Raw genomic sequence first — 19,476 nt, 5'->3', positions numbered from 1 at the left:
TAATTTCCTGTGACTTTTGTACATGAAAAACTAGGACAAGGTATAAAATTCTTAGATCATAACTTTTCCCTTTGAACTCTGTAAGTCATTACTGCATTGTCTTCTGGCCTTTTATTGTCGCGGAGGAAAACTCGGAAGTCGATCTGATTTTAGTTCCTTTGAAAATAACCTATTTTTTTCTGCTTGTATACTTGTAGGATTATATCTTTATCCTTGAAATTTAAAAACATTTACCAGGACATGTCTTGGTGTTGATGATCTCTGTTGAACCTTCTCAGTCTCCAGTCTCAGGTATTTTTTTGGAACTGGAAAGTTTTCTTATACTTTTGATTGATTAAACTGCTGTTTTTTTTTTTTTCTTTAGGAACATCTGTTATTCATAGATTATTTCTATGTCTGTCCTTCATAGTTTTTAAATCTTTTCTTTCATTTTCTTTTTCATTTACTCAAGTTTGTCCTTCGTGGCCTGGGTTCTGTTTTCTTGCAGTGTCAATTCTAATACTTGCTATTCACAGTGCAGATTTAATTTTGGCTACCGTGTTTTCTTTTCTTCATTCTTATCGCAACGTATTCTCGTTTCATAAGCAGAATTCCCCATAGGGGTACACTCCAAAACATGAGATGGATTCAGGTCTAAAATGTATTTCTTTTCTGAGGCCACAACCACAGGACCAGAAGGGAAAGAAAAAACTTCCTAAAGTGAAGATATAATCAGAGGTCGTTCCTACCCTTGTCTAGAAAACAGAACAGTTTTGAATACTAGCAGGCCTTTAGTTGCTAGAGGAATAACAAAGCAGTCATGAGGGCACCTTAACTAGAATAAACAGATTTTTGTAATTACACTGATTGGTGTTTGCCTTTATAAAAATAGTACATAATAAGTGCATATAATTTTGAAAATACAGTACAAAGAGGAAAACTATGACCCAGGTAACTACTGATAAGATTTTATATATGCTTTGCCAGTTCCGTGCACACATGTTGGGAGGAGGGTGCACAATTGGGGTCATGCTATGTAATTTTGTATCCTTTTAAATTGAATATATTGCGAGCATATCTTTGCATCGTTAATTTTTCTTTGAGGCCCTGATTTTAACGATTGCATAGTATTCCTACATATGAATAGTTGTAATTATGATTTACTTAACCAGTCCCCTGTTGGTCATTTAGATTGTTTTCTATTTTTCAGTATAATGAGTATGATGACTCTCACTGTACATAAGTCTTTATGCACATCTCTGATATTTCCTTAGGATAAATGAGGAGCTGATTCTTAATCCTGTCACATTGGTAAGGATTATATACCTTCCTTATTAAGAATATAAAATGCTTGTTTCTTACTGTTTCAATGTGATTGCATAGAAGATTCTTTGGATTCTGAACAATTTGATGGTGTCTTATCTGCAGTTTGAGAGAGGTTTCTAATGCCCCATCCTCAGCACCTTCATGGAACTCCTGTTGTATGTGCTTTGGGCAGGAAAACCATTGCTGATATGGAGTTTGGAAGGCAAATACACTTGTGGAAACTTGAAGAAGGTTAAAACAAAAGTGTGGCCCTTTGCTCCTACTCCAACCTCAGTCTCCACTGGGGCTTTGCACCCTCTTTTCCTCCTCCCGCCCCCTATTTCAGGCTGTTGTTCTCTGTGAGGAATTCTTTTCTCCCTATGTTCATATATGTACATTTCAGTTCTGGGTAGGAAAATGTCAGTACACGGTGTGTCCTGCTAAGTTCAAGTTAGCATTTGATCAATCACAGATAATATTTTTAGTCCTAGAATATTTTTTCATGGTGATCGCCTACTGAACTCAAAGCATTTTTTAAAATTTGTATTTTCTTCAAAGATATCAAGCAGCAGCCTGAAAATACACATTGTCGTAACACGCCATTACAAAGCAAGCTGTTCAGTTGGGTTACTTAAAATGAAATTTTTTAATTAGTAAAATGTTCTTATTAACATTTCAGGATTTTCCTTTAAAATTTTGGGAATGTTCTAGAAGTCCTACAGCCTTGATTCAGAATTGCTGATGTGAATTGTTCATCTTCTTTCATTTAAATCAGAAAGATGATTTAAAGTGATAATTTTATACCACATTAGAAGTAATTTTGAAAACAATTCCTGCTGAAATGAAGCTAACAGTTTCCTGTATCTGATTTGTTCTGATGAGACCCAATACTGTACGTGTTCTGATTTTTACTTTTACACATTTTAGACTAACAGAGTTAAAGCATGATTAGAAGTGTGGAACCTTTTCCACTATTTTACATAATATTTGCATATGTACAATCTGCCAAGCTCCACAATTTTTTTGGCTGGAAGGCATTATAGTGGGATGAGAGAGGATAAATACATTTGCCTCTCTTTTAAACTATTCTTCTTTGTCTGTTCTCATTCTTCAGCCACACTGTATAAAAATATACTACACATATGCATGGTCTCTTCCACCTTGCTTGGCAGGAAATTGGCTGTACTAAGTGGTGGAACAGGTATCTCAACACTCCTGGACTTGTTCACTGCATTGCATTTAGAAGTTAGAGAAATACAAATGTTACACAGTCATCTGAGGCAAAAGAGGGGATAGGAAGTAGCATTTACTTAGTATCTACTGTCCCTTAGTCATGGGTCCTTTTAATTACAACATCCCAGTGATGTAGATATTATATGCATCTTACCAATGAAGAAACTGAGGCTCAAAATGTCATTTACCCAAGGTCGAATACCTACAGTAGTAAGTGACAGGAGTGGAGTTTAAACCTGCCACTAGCCAGGTTCAGACCACATGTTTTCTATGGTTGTTTCTTAGAATTAGAAAAATAAGTTTTCTTGTTTAATAGGTGCTGTTTTTTGAACTTTTGGAACTATAGAAATTGTAATGTTGAGTCTGATTGATGGGTATGTTACCTAACTCTCTAATGATTCCAAGAGTCATTAAAATTTTTTTTGTATTTATTGATTTTAGAAAAAGAGGAGGTGGGGACAGAGAGAGAGAGAGGGAGAGAGAGAGAGAGAGACATCACTTTATTGTATCACTTATTTATGCATTCATTGGTTGTTTCTTGTATGTCCCCTGACCAGGGACCAAAACCTGCAGCCCTGGCATATTGGGACAATACTCCAACCAGCTGAGCTACCCGGCCAGAATAAGGGTCATTTTTCAAAAGTGAAACTTCTTACCTGCAGACGTAACTGTGCTCATTTCTAACAGATAACGTTTGACTCCTTGTTTTGATTAAATGATACAATACAGTTGTTGAAATAAATGTGCTTTTTGAGGAGATCTATGTAAATAAAGATCTTGCACTGATACATGGAATAACATTGGCCTTCATATTTTCCTGTTTTAAAAATTAAATTGTTCAAAATTTTAAATCTTTGTTAAACTCAGAAAGGAGGTAGGTATTTTTGCAAAAAGTAGAACATAAAATACCTTTAGATCACGTTTCACTCCATTTTTTTCTGAGATTGCTTTGTTAGTGTACTGCTATTAATTAGCTGGATGAGGAGTTCAGGATGGAAAATAATATAAAATTTATGACGCACAGGGAGCTGAATATAGTGAAGTGGCTGCTTGCTGGATTTGGAATCTAATCTATAAAGTCTATAGCAATAACACAGAACCGGAAAAAGATGAAACAAAAATTTAGAATAAGGCTTTCTTCATGAGAGTTAAGAGTAACAGATACAGACTAGAGGATACAGGGCTTAGTTGCACTGTAAGCAAAGAAGACAAGGATTTAATCAACAGAAAACTTAGTATGACTCAGCAATGTGTTGTGAACATTCCAAAAATACTGTGTATGTGAACTGCATTAATATAAGTTGTTGTCTAGGACAGAAGAGGTAATATGCCCTGCACTCTACATTGGTCATCTCAAGGTTGAAATATTCATTGCATGCAATTCTGTATATCCTTTAAGAGGAATTAGATGCGTGCTCAGAGAGAAGATGCTCTCATTTGTCTAAAAGGAGTATTTGCAGGAAATTGAGCTGTCTAGAAAAAAAGTCTTGGGGTGGTTTGGAGTTATAGCTGTAGATTTACTTCCTGTGACTTTGCAGGCAGAATGCAGGCAAGTTAGCCAGCATATATTAGTAATCTCTTTACAGGGAATGTGTTGCTCAGGAAAGTTACTATATAATGAAGAATTTTATGTAGCAGCCAAAGCTTTTTATGAGATGGTGTGGTAGGCTGCCTGGTACAGTAGTACATTCTTGTCTTGATAGTGTTCAAATATAGATGAGAATGGGCTAGAAAGAACTGAAGCCTATGATGTATATTTGGAACAGAAGACTTTCAATATATCCCTTACCAGTCCTAAGTTGTGTTTTTCTTTTAAAGATCAGATGACTTCATGGAGTATTTTATCCTCATGAATCTACCTCACTTAATAATAGTAATTTGCATTGGTATAGCCCTTCACAGTGTATAAAGTGCTTTCTTATGAGTTAACTTAGTTTTGAGCCTCACAATAACACATTGGGTAGACAAGGAAAGGATTTTAATTTTGAACAGATAAAATAATAGGCTAGGAGAACATCTGAATTGCCCCAAAACATAAAGCTTATAAGTGGAAAACCTGGGACTCTACCCCTAGTCCACCAGTTCCAAGTTGTGTCTTAAAAAAGTAAGTTATAAGTGGTGATTCCTGCTTTGTATGCATGAAAGTCACAAGGAACAGATGGTTCTCAAATGATATTCCCGTGGAAAATGTAAGTATAGCTCAAGTTAAACCAGGGGTTCTAAAAGCCAAATAATAAGGGAGCTGTTGAGCAGTTATTCTAGAAAGATAACTCAGTGTACAATTAATGAGAAAATCTAGTTTGGGTTGCTCGATGACTGCTGGTAGCATTCACTAAGATAGCAAACACAGGGGAAGTAGCAGATTGGTGGGCCACAGAGGGGTGATTGAATTGAATTTTGAACATAATTAACATAGCTAACATTGATTGTTTACTAAGTACCAGACAGTGTACTTAGGGTTTTATATCATTTATCTCATTTGGTCTTTGAAACTCTCTGAAGATAAGACTTTTTAATCATCACTTTCCAATGAAGAAACTAAAGATTAGCTTAAATAATTTGTCTAAGGGTTCATAATTAGTACAAGAGCAGAAATTTGATCTAAGTGTTTGACTTCAAACCCAGTGATCTTAAAAGCTAGTTTAAGGTTCATCTGGGATGTCTGAATAAAAATAGTTAGTGTTCATTTGAATAAATGGTTGTAGCTTTTAGGAGAAAGATGTATCCTGGAGTTGAGTCCTTTCCATAGAAATTGGCCTCTGTAAATGTCGTAGGAAAATAAAGACTATCCATCCCTGCCTCCACCTTTTCTGCATTGTGGCACCATTCTGTGCTTTGTAATATTGTATAGGCATTTCCTAACTTGGGCTCACCCTCTGTAAGTGTTTGAAAATGAAAGGTACCCTTTTTATGGGTTAGTAGACTTGTGAGATCCTCTAGGATGGATCTCTACGATCGGGGCCATGTTCTGTTCACCTTTCATCTCCAGCTTGGTGCCAGGAACGTAACTAGCAGGGATGAAGTGAAATGAATGGGTGGATAAATAGGGTTGGGGAGAGTGGAGAGAGGTGTTCAAATTCAGCTGCCTCGTGCGGCATATAAGGTATGGGGGGTAGGTTATCTTTTATTTTCCAGTTGATAGTGCTCCAAAGATGATTAGCTTGGATTCTTGTACATTTGTTGAATTAACAAGTGTCAAGGAAATTTTTTCCTTTTTCCAGTGAGGAAACTAGAGAAAACTTGACTTTGGTTTTGTTTTATTTTAAGTTACACAGATGATACATTTTCATTGTAGACACATTAGAAAACTCAAGCAAAAACAAACAAAATTTAAATTGTCCAAAAAAATAAAAAATAAAATTCTACTGCCTAGCCACTGTTAACATTTTAGCCTTCCAGAGTTTTCCCCATAAAAATATATACATTAAAACATGTATATATTTATTTAAAATGGGATCATTACAATCCATAATGTTTTGTAAACTGCTTTTTCACTTGTGACTGTCTTTTCATGTCAATAAATTTACATCTTTATCATCATTTGTAGTGACTGCATAGTATTTAATAATGTGGATGTAGCAAACATATTTAACTAGTTCTCTATTGTTAGGAATTTAGATTTCCATTTTGGAGTTATTTTTGGAAAAAGTTATGGCGAGCATTCCTGTATGTATATCTTTACACATTTGCTTATTGTTTAAAAAGAAATAAGTCTAAATGATGGGCCGTTTCAAACTTTTGTTTGTTTCTTTTTTAAAATACAGACAGATACTGCCTTCCTGAAAGGCTGAGCTGATTGACACTTTCTCCAGCAGTATAGCTGAGTGCTCTGTTCCCCCTGTTAGCTCTGGGTGTTATTTTTTTCTGTAAATCATTACCAGTTTGAAAGGCAAAGGTATCTTTCGGTTAAATGCATTTCCTTGATTAGTACTAAGGCTGAACTCTTTTTTCCCTTATTGCTCATTTCTGTTGAGGTTCCTCGTTTTTTCTTACAGGTTTGTAAAACAGCTCTTTATGTATTGAGGGTCCCAGCCCTTTGTCATATGTTACTCTTATTTTTCTTTTGTAATCAATTTGTCTTTTAACTTTTTTGTATCTGGCAGAAGAAGTTTTAAACTTTTATGGATTCAAATGTCAATTATTTTCTTTATGATTTCTACCCTGCTTACCCCATAAGTATTATTCACCTGTATTTTCTTCTAATGCTTGTCTGGTTTTATTTTTGACATTTAAATGTTTAATCCATCTGGAATCTATTTTAATGTAGAGATCAAGCTTAATTTCCCCCTGAAATAATTAATCAGTTGCCCTGATTAATTATCAGGGGAGTTGGAATTTAGAATGTGTTTTCCCATAGGAAGTGTATTATAAATGTAATTTGATGAGGTTTGAATAAAATCATTTGTAATGCATTTAACTATTAAACTCAAGGGCTCACCTGGAAAGGTAATTATCATTTATTATATCATCTCCATGGAAACTGATTTTATAGCTTAAACAATTTACATAATAACTTGAAGCACAACCTGTTGCAAATTGGCAACTGCATACTTATATATGGTTCTGTAGTTCATTAGAACCCTTTAGGGGTGAAAAAATCCCCATATGACTTTGTTTTGTCTGCCTTCATGTAAACTTAACCGATGCGAGATCTGTGCTAACTTTCTACTTGCTGTGCTTTTCACAGAATGGACAGCAAATTATGGATGAACCTATGGGAGAGGAGGAGATTAATCCACAAACTGTAAGTAAAATATTGTATAATAAGGGATATAGATAAACCACATACCATAAAATTTAAGTATTCTTTTAAACTGAGTAAAATAATGATTTTATGATATTAGAAATTTGTTGATGCTTTCAGATGAATTTTAACAAAATACATTCTTGAATATGCCAGTGACATTTTAAAAAACCGTTTGACAAGACTGATTTTAAGAGAATAAAAAAATTACTTTTATATTTTTGAAAATTTTTATTTAGTACCTTAAAGTTTATTTTTTTAAAAATCACTAACCATATATATATTTATTAGAGGCTAGTTAATAAATCGTATCCCCCTGCAAAATAATCATTGTTAGCAGCTCAGTAGTTATTTTCATTTTGTTCTGTACATAAGAAAATTATTGTTACTATTTACAAAATGCATATATTCTGCAACTTGTTATTTTCATTTAATGTCTTGAAGTATCATTTGTGACAAAATGTAGATCTACATCTTTTAAATGGTTGCATAGCCTTCTATTTTATGTATGTAATTTCCCATTTATTTTCATGACCTTGTGCTTCAGTAGGCTATAGTCTCAGAAAAGGACGTGCTGAAACAAAGGATACGGACGTTGAAATCTCATAGACACTGTCAGATAGCCCTCCAAACCAGAAATTAATTCCGTTGTCGAATAGGGTATGATCAAACAGAAAATTCAACCCTGGATATTATCAGAAATTACTTTTAATTTGAGCCACTCTAAATAAGTAATACTTTCACATTTCAATTTGGATCTCATTTCATTATTAGTGAAGTCAAATATCCATGCATTATTGGTTTTTGTATTTTTGCGTTGCTCCAAATTTCTTTTGGGTTACTTGTCTTTCTTGATCTGTATTATCTCTGTATATATTCCAGATGTTAACTCCATGGTTATAACGTCTCTTACAAATATTTTCTTCCCATTTTTTTAAGATTATGTTGTCTATCATTGTATATGTACAGAAATTTCATTTGAAAGTCATCAAATCTGGCTTCTAGATTTTGTATTTTTGTTAGAAAATCTTTTCTTGCATCGAGGTTATAAAAACATTCTCTTTTATATCTACCACTTTTATGTTTTTATTTTTTGCATTTACATCTGTGATCTGCTTGGAATTTCAGTACCTGTTGTGACATAGAAATCCTATCCAAATAAATAGTCTGTTGTCCTAATCTCTACCTATTGAATAAATTAAACCCATTCATTCCCACTCATTTGAGATCCTCCTTTTATCATGTATAAAATTGCCATATGGTCCCTGGCTCTTTAGCTCAGTGGTAGAGTGTCAGCCTGGCGTGTGGATGTCCTGGGTTCGATTCCCGGTCAGGGCACACAGGAGAACGCCCATCTGTTTCTCCATCCTCCTCCTCTTGCTTTTCTCTCTCTCTTCTCCTCCTCTCCTGCAGCCATGGCTCAATTGGAGTGAGTTGGCCCCGGTCACCGAGGATGGCTCCATGACCTCCACCTTAAGCACTAGAAAATGACACTTGTTGCAACAGAGCAAGGGCCCCAGGTGGGCAGAGTATCGCCTGTCTCTGCCTCCCTTCTCACTAAATAAAAAATTTTTTTTAATTGCCAAATGCATGTTCTATAAGTTTCCTAGGGTGACCCTAACAAAGTACCACAAACTGGGTGGCATAAAACAAGAGAAAGTTGTTCTCTCACAGCCCAGAAGTCTAGAAGTCTTGAAATCAAGGTATTGACAGAGCTCTGTTCTCCCTGAAGGCTCTGGGGGAGGAACCTTCTTTGCCTCTTCCAGCTTTTGGTGAGGCAGTCCTTGGCATTCCTTGGCTTGTAGACACATCACAATGTCCGCCTCCCTTGTCTCTGCCTCCCTGTGTGTCTTTGTGTCTGAATTTTCCTCTTTATAACGCCACCAGTCTACTGGTTTAAGGCCCATTCTAGCCTGACCAGGTGGTGGTGCACTGGATAGAGCGTCGGACGGGGATGCGGAGGACCCAGGTTCGAGACCCCGAGGTCGCCAGCTTGAGCGCAGTCTCATCTGGTTTGAGCAAAGCTCACCAGCTTGGACCCAAGGTCTCTGGCTTGAGCAAGGGGTTACTCCATCTGCTGAAGGCCCACGGTCAAGGCACATATGAGAAAGCAATCAATGAACAACCAAGGTGTTGCAGCATGATTGGTGCTTCTCATCTCTCTCCGTTCCTGTCTGTCTGTCCCTATCTAGCCCTCTCTCTGACTCTCTCTCTGTCTCTGTAAAAAAAAAAAGGCCCATTCTACTCCAGTTTGGCCTCATCTTAACATGATTACAGCTACAAAGACCCTATTTTTTTTTTGCAGGAGTTTGCATTTCTTTTTTTTTTATAAATAAATTTTTATTAACGTTAATGGTGTGGCATTAATAAATCAGGGTAGATATATTCAAAGAAAACATGTCCAGGTTATCTTGTCATTCAATTATGTTGCATACCCATCACCCAAAGTCAGATTGTCCTCCGTCACCCTCTGTCTAGTTTTCTTTGTGCCCCTCCCCCTTCCCCTTCCCCTCTCATGCCCCTCCCTCCCCCCCATCCCCGGTAACCACCACACTCTTGTCCATGTCTCTTAGTCTCGTTTTTATGTCCCACCAATGTATGGAATCATGTAGTTCTTGTTTTTTTCTGATTTACTTATTTCACTCCGTATAATGTTATCAAGATCCCACCATTTTGTTGTAAATGATCCGATGTCACCATTTCTTATGGCTGAGTAGTATTCCATAGTGTATATGTGCCACATCTTCTTTATCCAGTCTTCTATTGAAGGGCTTTTTGGTACAATGAGATGGAAAAATATTCCTTGTTCTTGGATAGGAAGAATAAATATAGTCAAAATGGCCATATTACCCAAAGCAATTTATAAATTTAATGCAATTTCCATCAAAATTCCTATGACATTCTTTAAAAAAATGGAACAAAAAACCATCAGATTTATATGGAACTATAAAAAACCCTGAATAGCCAAAGCAATCCTAAGGAAAAAGAATGAAGCTGGGGGCATTACAATACCTGACTTCAAACTATATTATAGGACCACGACAATCAAACAGCATGATATTGGCAGAAAAATAGACATTCAGTGCTTGCTTCGGCAGCACATATACTAAAATTGGAACGATACAGAGAAGATTAGCATGGCCCCTGCGCAAGGATGACACGCAAATTCGTGAAGCGTTCCATATTTTTTGTGCGTCCCTCCCGAAGCTGCGCGCTCGGTCGAAGAGGACGACCTTCCCCGCTAGAGGAGAGGACCGTTCTTCGGTCAAGGGTATATGAGTAGCTGCGCTCCCCTGCTAGAACCTCCAAACAAGTCTCAAGCTCCATTTGTAGGAGAACGTAGGGTAGTCAAGCTTCCAAGACTCCAGACACATCCAAGTGAGGCGCTGCATGTGGCAGTCTGCCTTTCTTTAAAAAAAAAAAAAAAAAAAAAAAATAGACACTCAGACCAATGGAACAGAATAGAAAGTCCAGAAATAAAACCACATATATATGGTCAAATAATTTTCGATAAAGGGGCCAACAACACACAATGGAGAAAAGAAAGCCTCTTCAACAAATGGTGCTGGGAAAACTGGAAAACCACATGCAAAAGAATGAAACTCGACTACAGCTTGTCCCCTTATACTAAAAGACCCTATTTTTAAATAAAATTGCATTCACAGGTACTGAGATTAGAACTTGAACATACCTTTTTAAGTTTTTTTTTTAATTTTTTTATTTTTCAATTATAGATGAAAAATTGTTTCAGGTACACAGCAAGAGACTAGACATTTAGATACCTTACAAAGTGATCACCCCAATAAGTCTAGTATTCATGAGGAACCATGTAAAGTCAAACAGGGAATATTGAACATGCCTTTTTGGAGGACACGGTTCAGCCTACTACATCCCTGAAGGTTTTGACTCCATGTGCAGTTCCAGTTACTATACTTTTATTATGTTTTCATATATGGCAAGGCAGGCCTTCCCACCTTTTTACTTACAAGAATTGTCATCTTATACATTCTCCAGGTGAATTTTACAATCAATTTATCAAGTAGTCCCCAAAAATTATTGGGATTTTTATCAGAATTACATTTAATTTAAAGATTAACTTGAAAATTATTTTAATAATATTGAACCTTCACATCTAAGGACATTCATTTATACTGATATTCTTTTATAGCCTTTATCAAAATTTTATGTTTTCTTACATGTAATTTTGTCTATTCCTTAATAAGATACATAATTCATGGGTATTTTGTGGTTTTTGTTATATTGTAAGTAGACTTTCTTTTCTGCTGTGTCTTCCATGTGGTTATTGCTAGTATATTAAAGAAGTTATGTTTCTATATGCTTTATATGCTTTTAAACATCTTGGAAAAGGTAACTGTTCAGAAACCAAATTGTCATGAACATTATGTCAGTTATGGAGGAATGAGATTGTTGTACTGTTTTTAAAACCCTTTAATAGTTTTGTGTTTCCCTTAAATAAAATCCAAACTCTGCTGTGTGACCCAAGAGACCCTGCAGAGTAGGGCCTTCGCATAGCTCTCCATGTCCCTCTGGCCACATCCCTCTGCTCTTCGGCTCCTGGGCCTTCGGTAGTGATGCTCCCTCCCCCGAATTTTCCCCCTTTCCACCGTACTCATAAATTCCTGATCACCCTTCAGATCCAAGTTTTGGTATCACTTCCCCTGAGACGTCTTCCTAACGCGGCCCGCACTCCCGTTTTCCCCGTGTTTCTCCTTTGTGCTGCCACAATGCGCACCCTCCATGGCAACGCCACACTTGGTGCTGTTGCTTCTTTATTTGTTTGGATCCCCTACTAAACCAAGCTGCGTGAGGCAGTGACTATGCCTGACTTATTCCTCGTTTTATATCCAGCACCCCAATAAGTGCTTGTTAATTAAATAAATACATGAATTATATTTTGGCTGGCACAAGGACCTGGGCATGGGGCCTAGTGCCCAAGGCTTCCTTCACATTTGGTCTAGATTTCTGTACTTCCCAAACCATTTGAGGCATTTTACTCATTAGTCTATTTATTAGCATTTAAGCAAATAAAAAACAGTAAGTATTAAAATTGGCATTTCTGCCACCAGCTACCTTTTTTTCTTTTCTTTGTGACAGAGACAGGGAGAGAGACAGATAGGGACAGACAGACAGAAAGGGAGAGAGATGAGAAGCATCAGTTCTTCGTTGCAGCACCTTAGTTGTTCATTGATTGCTTTCTCATGTGCCTTGACCAGGCAGGCTACAGCAGAGTGAATGACCCATTGCTCAAGCCAGTGACCTTGGGCTCAATCCAGTGACCATGGGGTCATGTCTATGATCCCACACTCAAGCCAGTGACCCTGCACTCAAGGTGGTGAGCCCACGCTCAAGCCGCATGAGCCTGCACTCAAGCCAGCAACCTTGTGATTTCAAACCTGTCTCCTCTGCATCCAGTCTGAAACTCTATGCACTGCACCACCACCTGGTTTCTTTATGTATGATAACAATTCCATTGGAAAGGAAAACTTTCAAACTTTTTATTCTTTCTAGTTCAAAATCAAAGCATTTTCTGTTACAATGACATATGGCTCATAGTTTCCCTCAGAGTACTCACAGTATTACATTGGCCTCTGAAAGAAAACTGCATTCTAGAGATAGGGTGAACAGGTACAGGACTGAGGTATTACTAATGCTGTGCGTGAACTTGTTGAGCAGATCACTCTAGTCTAGATCATAGGAATTAGGGTTAAGATAAAAGCCCGTCTTAATATTTCTTAAATGGCATTAAATCCAAAAGATTGTTAAAATAAATGTTAGCTTTATACTTTAAAGTCATATTTGCTTTTAATATACAATTAAAAGTTTTCATTTTGTCACTTATTGATAAATAGTGAAAGTTAAGATGTCACATTAGTTATGTATTTTATGGAGAACAAATTACCCCAAATTTAGTAGCTTGAAACAAGATACCCATATTGCCCCCCAGTTTCTGTGGGCAGGAATCTGTCTGCACAGCTCCCTGGGCTCTTTGGGTCAGTGTCCCTCGTGCCCTGCAATCAAGCAGTTAGCCTTACTGTGAGGAAGGCTCTTATTTCCAAGCTGCCATGTTTACTGCCCCAGATGCCTGGCCTGTGCAGACTACAAGGTAATAATTGTATGTGTAGAACTTGTCAATTGGTAGGCTTTCTTGTAGGTTGACCGGCCCCTTTTCCATGGGCTCGAATACAGAGTGTAATGGACGGCCAGTTTTGACCACAAGATCATAGGGTGGTGGAGAATAACAAGAGAGAAGAAACCTGGGTCCTTTAGTGACCTAATGACTGAGTGACACCTCTGCACCCTAAACTACCCTCTTAGCTATGAAGTGCTCCGTGAGAGAATAGGCACTTAACCTTGTTTGAGTCACTGCATTTTGAGGTCTTTTGTTAGAACAGCTTCGTCTGTAACTACGTCTGATTCATAAACCAAGTAGTTGGCCCTGGCTGAGTAGCAGCCGGTGGGAGCATCGTCCCAATACGCCAAGGTTTGATCCCCGGTCAGGGCACATACAGGAACCAACCAGTGAATGCATAAATGAGTATAACAACAAATCAGTGTTTCTCTCTCTCTCTCTGCCTTACCCTCTCTCTAAATCAATAGAAAACAAATTTAATGTTTGTTGGGTGCCAAAAACTCTTGTTTGTTGGAGACACAGAGCATGTAAGGAAAATTTTAGTTTCAAAGTGGGAGGATAAAGCTGTTTTTTTGTCCTCTTCGCTGGGAAGTTACCACCCAAAACAATAAGGAGAATAAGAAACAGAAATGTGGCCTTTGAAATTAGTAGATTTCTGTAACTAAGCCACAATATATAAATATGAAAAGCTGATAAGAGTCATAATAAGACGAAGTTCTAGGACCTACGTGCTTTCAGCGAGTACATCAGCAGGAAGCAAGCCTTACTTATGGCCCCAAAGCCCCAGAAGAGCTTAGGAGTGAGGTCACCAGGTCCTATGGAAAGTGGAGAGAGGGCACAGGGCTGAAAACATGAGGCTGGTTGAATGTCTGTATAAAGAGCGTCCACACTCTCCTCTGTCCTCCCCCTAGAAGAGACCGCAGGTGTTTCGCAGAGAAAAATGAACCAGAGGGCCTCAGGCTTGGGAGACCTCAGGCATAGTAGGAGTGGGGCCAGCACCGAGCTGGGAATAGGGAAAGCAAGCAAAAGCCTACTCTGAATGGTGGGGCCGTCCTGTGATGTCTCTGGAGCGTGTTCTCTGGTTCCTGTTTGCAGTAGAGCTGTTTTATTTTGGCTTTATCTTTCCCTTCTTCATACTTCTCCTCCTCCCTTCCCTTTATTCTTTGCCCTACAGTCCGACTCCTTACCATATCCTAGAGACCACATCTCTTCCATCTTCGGAATTCTAATGCTAGTTTCCTTTCTTCTGGCTTTCTAAAGTGCTGGTCCTTTCTTGTCCTTACACACCTGAAGTAAAAATTTTCTTTTCTCGCCCTGGCCGGTTGGCTCAGCGGTAGAGCGTCGGCCCGGCGTGCGGGGGACACGGGTTCGATTCCCGACCAGGGCACATAGGAGAAGCGCCCATTTGCTTCTCCACCCCCCCCCTCCTTCCTCTCTGTCTCTCTCTTCCCCTCCCGCAGTCAAGGCTCCATTGGAGCAAAGATGGCCCGGGCACTGGGGACGGCTCCTTGGCCTCTGCCCCAGGTGCTAGAGTGGCTCTGGTCGCGGCAGAGCAACGCCCTGGAGGGGCAGAGCATCGCCCCCTGGTGGGCAGAGCGTCGCCCCTGATGGGCGTGCCGGGTGGATCCCGGTCGGGCGCATGCGGGAGTCTGTCTGACTGTCTCTCCCCATTTCCAGCTTCAGAAAAATACAAAAAAAAAAATTCTTTTCTCCATGCAGCTCATAAAATATAAGAAAGTGTATCCAATTAAATTGGTTCATGCTAGACGATAACAGGCAGTCATCACCTTTGCCCATCTCTCTCCCCCAGGAATGTTTGCATATTAATTCAGATTTATGCCAGGTTAGCTGAATTTTTCACCATTGAACTTGCTCCAGCCAGTGTCTTGTTCTCCTTTCCCTGCTAGAGAGCCGATTATTTTTATCCTTTATTTTGGTGGGGCTGTGGAGAGAGACTGTCTAGCAAAAGGTAGAGTGCTGTACAGCACCTCAAGCCAAGATATCTTCCTGGGCTCCAGAATTTTCTGTCCTGTGTCACCTGGCCAGAGGACACCATGCTCCCATGATTCATGCTGAAGAAATAGGGAGTCTTAACTGTTTTGGTCTCCATAGTCACCTAAGAATCGTTAACAGTTTCTGGCTTGGTGGGAAATAATTCTCTTAATGGTTCTTGTAATACCAGGCAAAGATTCTTCTGGGGCTTGGGAATGAAAGGAATATAAATAAATAGCACAAAGTAAGAGCCCGATAAGTGTTAATTTTCCTGTCCTTATTCTTCCAGAGGCTGAGCCTGCTCTCTTAGACTATTCACCAGCGATAGAGCAGACCCCTTAGGAACAAGGATGATATGTAGTGATTTTGTGGCTGACAATAGGCCTGGCCTCAGATGAAGTTATGAGTTGATTGGACTTTTCCTTAACTTGGTCCTTTGATCCTTTTGTTCTCCATATCATTCTTTCTAATGACCATGCATATATTAATTGCTCATAATGTCAGCTTGTAAATATTATGTTACTATAGTCCTAACAGTATAAATATCAACCAGGATTGGAGAAAGCTTGTTAAAAGTAATAGTGATGGCCCTGGCCGGTTGGCTCAGCGGTAGAGCATCGGCCTAGCGTGCGGAGGACCCGGGTTCGATTCCCGGCCAGGGCACACAGGAGAAGCGCCCATTTGCTTCTCCACCCCTCCGCCGCGCCTTCCTCTCTGTCTCTCTCTTCCCCTCCCGCAGCCGAGGCTCCACTGGAGCAGAGATGGCCCGGGTGCTGGGGATGGCTCCTTGGCCTCTGCCTCAGGCGCTAGAGTGGCTCTGGTCGCAATATGGCGACGCCCAGGATGGGCAGAGCATCGCCCCCTGGTGGGCAGAGCGTCGCCCCTGGTGGGCGTGCCGGGTGGATCCCGGTCGGGCGCATGCGGGAGTCTGTCTGACTGTCTCTCCCCGTTTCCAGCTTCAGAAATGAAAAAAAAAAAAAAAAAAAAAAAAAAAAGGAATAGTGATAAAAATGGTTTAAAAAGATAAAGCAAAGAACCCTGGCTGGTTGGCTCAGTGGTAGAGTGTCAGCCTGGCGTGCAGGAGTCCCGGGTTCGATTCCCGGCCAGGGAACACAGGAAAAGCTCCCATCTGCTTCTCCACCCCTCCCCCTCTCCTTCCTCTCTGTCTCTCTCTTCCCCTCCCGCAGCCAAGGCTCCATGGAGCAAAGTTGGCCCGAGCACTGAGAATGGCTCCATGGCCTCCGCCTCAGGTGCTAGAATGGCTCCGGTTGCAGTGAAACAACACCCCAGATGGGCCGAGCATCGCCCCCTGGTGGACATGCAGCGTGGATCTTGGTTGGGGCACATGCAGGAGTTTGTCTCTCTGCTTCCCCACTTTTCACTTAAGAAAAATACAAAGAAAAGATCAAGTGAAGATCAATTGTAGGTGACTTTAAGTGCCAGCGTAAGGAGCAGCGCCCCTATGAAGGGCATGTGCAGAGTACACTGGCAGCGTTCTGTTTTGTTCAGGTCCGCTGAAGTCACAGTGGGCCTTGAGCAGTAGTTTCTTCTCACTTCTATGATGCTGTTACTCCAGCTCCCATTCGTCCAGTAACCCCATGGCTGCCGGGATGTGTATGATGATCTTCCCGATATGCAGGGGATTTCTCCCGCTTCTAGTTATCCACTGGTTTCCTCCATTTCCTTCAAGGTTCCCTCAAGCTACCTGAAAACTTGCATTTGAAGATCCAAGACGACACTCACAGCCATGAGTCCAGTGCACACGTGCACACCTCTTAGAGCATCGTGGCTTCAACACAAAATAAACGGCAGAAAGCAAAGCCCTAGCAGAGCTGCCATTGGACTGTAAAGAACCCACTCAACCCCGGAAAGCACAGCAGAGTGCTGCTCACTGGCAGGGAACAGCTGTGGAGTGGCACATTAATGGCGCTAATTGCCTAACAGTGTAGAACAGCGATCTTCAACCTTTTTCATCTCGTGGCTCATATAAACTAATTATTAAAATTGTGCAGCACACCAAAAAAATACGCTTTTGCTGATCTGACCAAAAAAATAGGTGTAATTTTGATTCACTTACACTGGACAGCTGTTGTGTTAGCTGTTGTCATTTTTTTTTATTTGACAGTCTCGGGGAAAAGAGGTCAGCGCCCTTAACTAAATAGTCAGATATGGCATGTTTTAAAAAGTCTTGCAGCACCCTGGCCGGTTGGCTCAGCGGTAGAGCATCGGCCTAGCGTGCGGAGGACCCGGGTTCGATTCCCGGCCAGGGCACATAGGAGAAGCGCCCATTTGCTTCTCCACCCCTCCGCCGCGCCTTCCTCTCTGTCTCTCTCTTCCCCTCCCGCAGCCGGGGCTCCATTGGAGCACAGATGGCCCGGGCGCTGGGGATGGCTCTGTGGCCTCTGCCCCAGGCGCTAGAGTGGCTCTGGTCGCAACATGGCGACGCCCAGGATGGGCAGAGCATCGCCCCCTGGTGGGCAGAGCGTCGCCCCATGGTGGGCGTGCCGGGTGGATCCCGGTCGGGCGCATGCGGGAGTCTGTCTGACTGTCTCTCCCTGTTTCCAGCTTCAGAAAAATGCAAAGAGAAAAAAAAAAAAAAAAAAAAAAGTCTTGCAGCACACCAGTTGAAAATCACTGGTGTAGAGTATTGTGTATTCGAATTGTCATTGGCTGAGAGTGTATTTTAGCACTCAGAGCATGGGGGAAATGTACTCTAATAGAATTAACCTATATACCACTGAGGAAAATATTTCTGAGATAAACAGCATTATAAGTAGCATTCACTATTAGCATTAAATGGAGTCTATGTATAACAGGCAGAATTTCCAAGCGTGTAAGGCTTCCTTTTGCTACATTTTTGGCTCTCTTTCAGGGCTAATTTTTCACTTCCTAGTGTCCCTTTCCTTTATACCTAAGAGCTTCTAAAAAAAATTTAATCCCCCCTTTTTGTCATGGTTTGCCTAACTCATAGCGCCCCAATCCAAAATTGCTTCTCCTCTGCTCCAGTCTATTTATCACAATACCCGCTTCTCAGTTCGCGTGTTGTAATCCAGAATCAGAAAGAGAGCAAACTGGTTTGATTACGTTCTCTTCACGTATGAGTGTTTTATTGAGTCAACCTGAACTACAGGCATATTGAAAAGTTACCATCCCTTTACCTAACTGAATCTTTCAGTTGAAACCATTTTAGACAAATATGACTTAGTAAAAAGAACTCCAGACTAAGCAGAAAAAGAATGTGTAAATAGGGATATGAGCAATAACACTAAGAGTGTATTAGGACTTATGCAGTATTCCTCCTGGGACATTGGTGCTGCCCCTCGGCCTCTCTCCATGCCCGTGGGAGTTGTCGCGAGTGGAGCATACTGAGCTTTCCCTTGAAACAGGGCCTTACAAGCAACCTCTTGGTGCTCTTGTAAGCCACTACCATTTGATTCAAATGGATGATGATGAAACTGTATTCCATCTCTGATTTAAAACCTTAGGACCGTAGCACTTTATAACATTATCTACCGATGGATGCGTGCTAGAGAGTAATTGATGTACTTAAATGAGTATCCGTTAGTGTCTGAAAAATTGAATGATCCATACAAAAAATGTGTCCAGAGGAATTGGTTAATAACATGGTAATTTTAAGGTTTGTTTTTTTAATCATAAGGATTGGTTTTTCTCCAGCAGGATTCAGCCATTGTAGAGTCATGAAGATGGTTGATAAATGACTTTGAGTAGGGTTCTTTTTTTATTATTATTTCCATTGATTTAGAGAGAAAGAAAGGAGAGAGGGTAAGGGAGAGAGAGAAGCATCAACTCATTGTTCCACTTTAGTTGTTTCATTTAGTTGTACACTTACTGACTTATTAATTGTTTATCATATGTGCCCTGACCAGGGATCAGACCCGTGACCTCACTGTGCCAGGAGAATGCTTTATTCACTAAGTCAGCTGGCCAGGGCCACCAGGATTTGGCTTTTACCAGATAAACGTATGGTGTAGAACAGTGTTCAGAAACTATTCTATGGACTCTCTACTGAACTGTCTTCCTTCATGATTTTATCAAAAGGTTTAGTACCTCC

General features: G+C 40.1%; 1 protein-coding gene and 1 non-coding gene across 6 annotated transcripts in view; both read left to right on the top strand.

Moving 5' to 3' along the window:
* The window catches only part of RPS6KA3 (ribosomal protein S6 kinase A3), a 114,696-nt gene that overhangs the window by 21,566 nt on the left and 73,654 nt on the right, over positions 1-19,476 (top strand). For 2 of the 5 annotated variants that reach the window (XM_066357517.1, XM_066357516.1), the window contains exon 2: positions 7,205-7,261. In XM_066357517.1, the coding sequence (XP_066213614.1) occupies positions 7,205-7,261 (57 nt within the window). Of the gene's footprint in view, positions 1-197; positions 292-1,189; positions 1,291-7,204; positions 7,262-19,476 lie in introns of all 5 variants that reach the window. The other 3 variants (XM_066357514.1, XM_066357515.1, XM_066357519.1) reach the window with 3 other exon arrangements.
* LOC136386570 (U6 spliceosomal RNA) lies at positions 10,344-10,450 on the top strand. Its single transcript, XR_010747940.1, has one exon. It is a non-coding gene; the product is annotated as a U6 spliceosomal RNA (small nuclear RNA).

Source organism: Saccopteryx leptura, chromosome X, assembly GCF_036850995.1.
Source record: "Saccopteryx leptura isolate mSacLep1 chromosome X, mSacLep1_pri_phased_curated, whole genome shotgun sequence".
Classification (NCBI taxonomy): domain Eukaryota; kingdom Metazoa; phylum Chordata; class Mammalia; order Chiroptera; family Emballonuridae; genus Saccopteryx; species Saccopteryx leptura.
This window is presented reverse-complemented; position numbering and strand designations above follow the sequence as displayed.